General features: G+C 46.7%; 1 protein-coding gene across 3 annotated transcripts; it reads right to left on the bottom strand.

Annotated features, from left to right (window-relative positions):
* Window positions 1-430: 430 nt before the first annotated feature.
* On the bottom strand, window positions 431-4,941 carry LOC120678365 (mitogen-activated protein kinase 2). 3 transcript variants are annotated; one of them, XM_039959512.1, is made up of 6 exons: window positions 3,756-4,200; window positions 2,924-3,053; window positions 2,243-2,380; window positions 1,739-2,071; window positions 1,333-1,516; window positions 444-1,028 (listed from the first exon to the last, which is right to left on the bottom strand). In XM_039959512.1, exons 1-6 carry the CDS (start codon window positions 3,962-3,964, stop codon window positions 856-858), a joined length of 1,167 nt encoding a protein of 388 aa, XP_039815446.1. In that variant the 5' UTR covers window positions 3,965-4,200; the 3' UTR covers window positions 444-855. The 3 variants fall into 3 exon arrangements, with proteins under 3 accessions (XP_039815448.1, XP_039815446.1, XP_039815447.1); XM_039959513.1 differs by lacking the exon at window positions 3,756-4,200 and adding an exon at window positions 4,892-4,941 and having other exon boundaries at window positions 498-1,028; XM_039959514.1 differs by lacking the exon at window positions 1,333-1,516 and having other exon boundaries at window positions 431-1,028; window positions 3,756-4,234.
* Between the last annotated feature and the right edge of the window lie 1,819 nt (window positions 4,942-6,760).

Here is a 6,760-nt window from a genome sequence, read left to right as displayed (position 1 = left end):
CCCCAGGTAGCGTATACAAACAACGAGCCAGTAACTTCTTCATTTTAAAGAAGACAGCATGTTGTTGCTGCACAAGAACTTTATTAGATTGAATTGTCTTTTATGTCAGCCGGCCCAGCCTTTTTCTTTTCTTGTTTCTTTTCCTTTTTCGTTTTTTTCCCGATTGCATCATCAAGCATGTGTAATTATTCGCATTCATCCTGCCAGGAAAAGAGTCCACATCATATGGGCAACTTTGTTGTCTGCTTGCCTCCTTTTTTCTTCTTCTTCTGATGCTACGATTATCTGTTTAGCTTGATGTAATTGTGTCCATAGTTGAACAAATGTGTTGCTACTTCTGTTGCCTTGTTGATGCTCCTGGTTTGATGTACGTGGAATGTTCTCATGATACCCAAAGAATGGTGCCAAATTACGCCATTCGCATGAACGATGAGAAAGGTGAGTACACATTACATCATGTGAAGTTCATCAAGATTTTAGAACATAACACGAACCGCTGGAAGGTGACATGAGCTGCTGTGAGCTGTCTGTAGAGTGTGTAGAGATCGTAGTAGTACCATAGTCCTGTCCATGGGCTGTGACAAGCCTCTAGATTTCTTAAACCATACAAACCAAAGGAGAGAGATACAACCTAACAGGATGCAGATAAGCTGCCAACTTTTGCCACTACAAATTATTGATCAAGCTTCTTGTTTTCACAAATCTCCAATGTTTTTGACGCCAAGGTGTCGTAATCGATAAGCGACGAGATGGGATGATGAGGGGTGGTCACTTGAAGTTCTTGTTGCCTCATGCCTTCCTCATGGAGTGGATAGATTTGCAATCCTTGTTTGCTCGAGTTTACATGGGAACTATTTAGTGGATTGGATCAGGGTTGAACTTGAGCGACTCCCTCCATATGAGCTCCTTGATATCTTCTTCGGTGAGCGATGGCTGCTCGAAGTCAAAGCTGAAAGGCGCTGGGCAAACGGGTTCGTCATTTATTTCGTGGAGGGAAGCCAAGTACGGGTGGCATAGAGCCTCATCAACTGCAATAGCACAAAGAAAGGGAGAAATGTTAGCATCTTTCAAGAGTTGCTTGTTATCTTTTTCATGATGCAATAACAGTATCTACATGGGTGTTTAGTGTTCTATCATAACTTTTAGGGCTTTTGGGGGGGACCAAATAGACAGTAATTTTAAGATGATATTCATACTTTCCTGTCTGGATGACGGTGATTGAGACAGGATTTAGCTAAAATTTGAGCTAAATCCTGGCAAAATCTTCCTCATCCAGATAGGTGTCTCATACATTTTACAATGCAGCAAGTTCATGCAGGGCTGCAAGATTACCAGTAATCCTTTTGCTCGGATCAAACACAAGCATCCTCTCAAGCAAATCCATGGCACCACTAGACATAGTGGGGAACCGCGCACGGAAGTGTTGCTTGGGGTATTGAGGAAGGGACCTCACGTATCTGCGGGCGTTATCGCTTCGGAGGAACCCAAGGCTTGTGTCATCAGGTGACCCTACCAGCTTTTGGATCAAGAATGAACAAGAGTTACAAAAACATTACTGAGAGCAATTCTGAGGCATTACCATTCAAGTGTTACAAGACTCATTTTCATCTGCAATTATGTCAACCTATACTACATTGAAACTGAAATACTGTAATCTTAGACCCTTTACCAAAATTGTACAGAAGATTGCACAAAAGGGGGAGAAAGAAAACAACTTCTGGTGAAATCAAAACCATACCTCGGTTATTAGCCTCAGCTGATGAACATAATCCTTTCCAGGAAACAGAGGCTCTCGAGTGACAATTTCACCGAGGATGCAGCCTACTGACCACATATCAATAGCCTGAGTATACTCTGAGCAGTTCAGCAGGAGTTCAGGCGCCCTGTACCACCGCGTAACGACGTACTCCATCATGAAGTCAGTTTCAGTTGTGGTCCTTGCTAGCCCAAAATCCCCAATTTTCAGGTCACATTTGGCATTCAGCAGCAGGTTGCTCGGCCTGAGGTCTCTGTGCAAGACATTTGCCGAGTGCACGTACTTCAACCCTCGAAGCAGCTGATACACGAAATACTGCAATAAGGGAAACTAAGAGAGTCACACTGCCAGGTGCAGCCTGGGGGTTGCAACGAGATGCCGATGGGAAAAAGAAAAGGAAAACAAAACAGAAACATGAAACAAATGACACTTGAAATTTATGAGTGCCACGAGGTGAACTGCGTCTCGGACGACAAAACATTGTACCTGACAATGATCATCAGTTAATGGCTGGTTCGATCGTAGAAGGTGATGAAGATCAGTGTCCATCAACTCATAAACGATGTAGACATCGTTGAAGTTCTCCCTCCTGGGTGGGCGTATGATGTCCTTCACTGAAATAACCTGCAGAAAAGGGTAGATGCATGCTGTCACAAGTCACCTGAGCCAGAAGTACAACTACTATACCGAGTCATTCTATAATACCTAATAATGCATTGTATCATACTAATTTAAGACAAAATATAGGTTCCATGCCATAGGTAGGATTAAGATTGCTGAGACCGATGATGCGGTTGGCACAACACTGAGAGAGTGACATTTTGGAAAACAAGGAACACCAAATTAATGTCTTTAGAAAAAGAAGGGATATATTTACAGAGATAATCATGTTTGCAGTGATTAAAAACAATCATTATTGGCAGTTCATGCCTAGAGCCCTAGACTAAGGAAATGGATGGTTTTGCTTCGAGAGGGAATCACCAGAAATTTTGGCAGATCTCCTCAGGACGGCTTACCTTTGCAAAGAACTACAGATCGAGTTAACCATGGTTAAATACAATGGCAAAAAGAATTCATATGGATCTTGATCTGACAAGAGTGCAGCTTCTCGACCACATGGATTGCCACAACTCACAAGCTAGAGCCACAGGAGAAGGGGTCACTCACGTTTTCATGATTCATGTGCCTCAGCAGCTTAATTTCTCGCAAAGTGCGTTTCGCATCGATCTGATTGTCGAATGCATTGCCGATCTTCTTGATGGCAACCTCCTCGCGAGTCTGCGCATTGACAGCAGCACTGGACAAAAAGAATACATTATTAAGTAGTAATAATCATTAACAGTAGCGTTTCTCATGCATGGTGGCCACTGAATGGAAAAGGTTAACAAATAAAGACTAAGATGTATATTGATTTTCTCATGTAAGGATTTTTTTTTTCAATAGCGTTTTATTAAGACGGGATACCTAAGCTTATGACTCAAAAGTCATCAAAACCTAGATGCATCATGGATGTGAAAGTTAAATTGACGTGAGGGGGTGATTGCTTTGCTTGCATGTATGTTTCGATTAGAACAACTCCTGTAGAAATTAAACTTGATGCTCGATCAGTACAATATTGGTAACCCCCACAATTCATCTATATGCCAAAGTGTAGTATATGATATCTGAATATCTGATACTATATGCATGTAGGCCAAGCACCACCTAGTAGATGCAAAAGGTATTCGTTCTTAGCTGGGAAGGCCTTTGCTTCTTGCTCAGGCGACGCACTGCCACGAGGGCGATCGCAAAGCCTTGACCAAGAAGGCAAGAAGAAGCAGGTTGTTCCAGCATGCAAATCTTTGGTACGAGAGTCAGTAGATCAAAAGCTTCCAAAAAGAAGAAGAAGAACAGAAAAAACAGCGACCCGGTTGCCGATCGATCGACATGGCCGGAGAGGAAGGAGCTAGCAGAGAGTAGAGAGGGGCGACGACGGGCATGAACAGCAACAGGCACGCACCAGATGATGCCGCAGGCGCCGCGGCCGACGGGCCGGATGGGCGGGACGTACTTGGCGGAGACCTCGAAGAGGTTGCCGTAGACGTTGTACTGCACGTAGCGGCCGCCGTGCGTGTGCGTGCCCTTGATCTGCGCCTCCCCGCCGTGGCCGAGCCCCAGGCACCCCCCGACGCCGGCGCCGCCTCCGCCTCCTCCCCCCTCCATGCGCATCGAACGACGACGATCACCACCTCCGATCCGACCCGCGCCGCCGCACGTGACCAACAATAAGCCGATGATCTAGCTCGACGCCGGCCGGCCGCGCAGCAGCGAGAGCGAGCTCTGGGAGAGGATCGAGCGGAGAGGAGAAGCAGCGGCGAGGAGAGGACACGGCAGGAAAGGAAGGGAGGCTGCGAACGAGCGAGCGGGCGGCGCGCGCGTGGTTGGTTGCGCGGAGGCCAGGGAGGGAGGAGATAAGGGGGAGCGTTGGGGAAAGTGGAAAAGGCGGGAGCTTTTCGTCGAGCGGAAATCGAAGTCCCGTGACGCCCAAAGAGGAGTTTGGTTGCTGTTGCTGTTGCTGCTAATGGCTGTGGACAGCAGCAGATCGATGCAGGGATCTCCTCTTCCAGGCCATTCCTCATCTCCATCCATCTCCTGCAGCAGCCATCCCTTTCCTAATAATAACTCCTCCTTGGCTAGATATATAGCTCTGCCTCTTACAGCAGTTTAACTATTGGGTTTTGCTGCTGCCTGATAGATGTATGAACTCTGCTGTGGTCTGGCTTGCTTCATGCCTTCATCTGTGGCAGGAAATGCAGACTACTGTGCAGACCATGCATATGCATGCAGGAGTGAGCTAGAATGGTCAGCATGGGAGTTCTTCGTTCTCTCTTCAAATTAATGTTCTCTTCAGAGATAAATGTACATGCGTGGTGCAGACTTGAACGGATCAACCTGTACGCAATACGCATATATACTCAGCTGCAGGCAGACCTGAACGGATCGAAAGAAAACAAATGTTCTGCGTGTCTGGGCTCATAACAGACTTGATGATGTACAGTCTATCAAATTAAATTCAGTATGATGCGCCTGGGAGATAGGGTTTAGAAAATATAATGATGATACTAGAAAGTTCTGATCATTTCCAACCGTTTTTACCTCCATTTTGGTTCCTGCTGGGAGATCCATAGCATTCTCAAGCAGGAGAGGAGCAGCGCACCATGTCATGTGTGGCCTTCTCGATCAAAACCATAGGATGCCGCATGCCTGCTGGATTTCTCTGAAAGCTTCAGGTCTTTACTCTATTTTCACTTGTTTCCCTTCTCTGTTCTACGAAATGGGTACTCGTTTGTGCCGGCTGCCCAGCAAAGGAGTGCTCCCTTAAATCTGTCCAAAGTCCAACCATCTTAAGTTCGATAAAATATCTACAAAATTTACCAGCAATACTTTATGGTACCGAATAAGTTTGATTAGTTTTCATGTACCTACTTGGTGTCAGGCTGTCCGTACTCGTCGTACTCTAAACTCATCATCTAAATTCATCATCTATCAAATTAAATTCAGTATGATGCGCCTGGGAGATAGGGTTTATGTGGCAGAACCGTCAAATTAAAACTCTAATTAAGCGTAATGACCGTCATATGAACACATCAGGCGCATTAGATTAACGGCTTAATTTGGCGATCCTTTCTCAACCCACGGCCCGATCGAAACAACACCGGAAGTCCCACGCGAAGGCGGGCGCAGATGGTACAAGCACAACGTAATACTTTAAAATACATACACAACAACATTCTGGAACGATTAATTTTTACAAACCGAGATCAAATATCCATAAACTATACATAAGTTGCATAATTTACAAAAACTTTACAATAGTTATGACTGAAGTGCGAATGTAAAAGATCATACTGCTACTCTAGCTTTCATCAGTTTTGAACTTTCAGGACCGGTCAGACCGGTTCTCCCATCCGGTCAGACCGGTCGGCACTGCCTGCCGACACCACCGGTCAGACCGGTCTGCGCAAAATAGAGGGTCCGCACACTCAACCCTCAAGTGTACAACCCGACGGACTCCCAGCCTAGGGGTCTCGCTCCACGACCTCCCACCCCTCTGCATCCCGCCGGATGAACTTGACACAGCAGGGACAGAAGTCCACGTCCGAGTGTCCTGTAATAATATTATGGTAACAAACCCTGAGTATTCTAGGGCGCGATTGGTTTCCCGCATCAGCCTCGAGCCAGGCCTGCGGGATGCATCTCTGCCATGTTTGGTTAACTGCACGAGGTACCGAGCCTGTCTCCGGCCATGCAAAAGACACCCACGATGCTGGCTCTGGAGGAACGCAGAAAACGGTCGTATCTGGCGAGCCAGGCTGACGTGGTGCAGGATGAGTGCTCGGTAGGCGCGCAGATAGGTAAAAAGCTGGTGCACAAGCTAGTTGTACAGGTATCCAAACAAAATTCGCTCGCTGGCCTGGCTGCGTTAAAACAAAAACCAAACAAAAACCCCTGCACCTCAAAAGCCTGGCCGGCGGGAACCTGGTAAGCTGGTGCGAGCCAGGCTGCAGCCGGAAGGAAACCAATCGCGTCCTTAATACGCAGCAAGGCTTACCCGACCAGTGGGTATAACTTAGCCCACATATCTAGATATGCAAGACTTTCTGGCTGGTGGTTGTTTTGACATGTATATAGGTGTCATAAATTTGAAATAGTAGGATGTGCACCGGGGCTTGCCTTGAGTCTGCTGCTCAACACTAGGGTGAGTTGGGCCTTGGGCCGACTCCTCGCGACCCTCCTGCTGCGGGGCTTGCCCCTGGGGCCCCTGTGGCTCCGCAACCACCTCGTATACGACCTCCTCCGCCGCGGCTGCTACACGTATGCATATGCATATGACATGAGAAATGCATGCACGATTTATAAAAATTACAAGTAATTAATACCCAAATAAATTTCCAACTAACTGTGTCAACAACCACCTATTTACCCCTACTCAGCCCAGTTATACCGGTCAGACCGGTCCACCCG

This window comes from Panicum virgatum, chromosome 6N (genome assembly GCF_016808335.1).
Source record: "Panicum virgatum strain AP13 chromosome 6N, P.virgatum_v5, whole genome shotgun sequence".
NCBI lineage: Eukaryota > Viridiplantae > Streptophyta > Magnoliopsida > Poales > Poaceae > Panicum > Panicum virgatum.
This window is presented reverse-complemented; position numbering and strand designations above follow the sequence as displayed.

Coding starts and splice junctions, on each gene's coding strand:
- LOC120678365 (XM_039959512.1), bottom strand. CDS start 3,964: ATGCGCATGGAGGGGGGAGGAGGCGGAGGCGGCGCCGGCGTCGGGGGG. Junction 2,381..2,923: donor GGCACATGAATCATGAAAAC/GTGAGTGACCCC, acceptor CCTTTTCTGCAG/GTTATTTCAGTGAAGGACAT. Junction 1,517..1,738: donor AGCTGAGGCTAATAACCGAG/GTATGGTTTTGA, acceptor TTGATCCAAAAG/CTGGTAGGGTCACCTGATGA.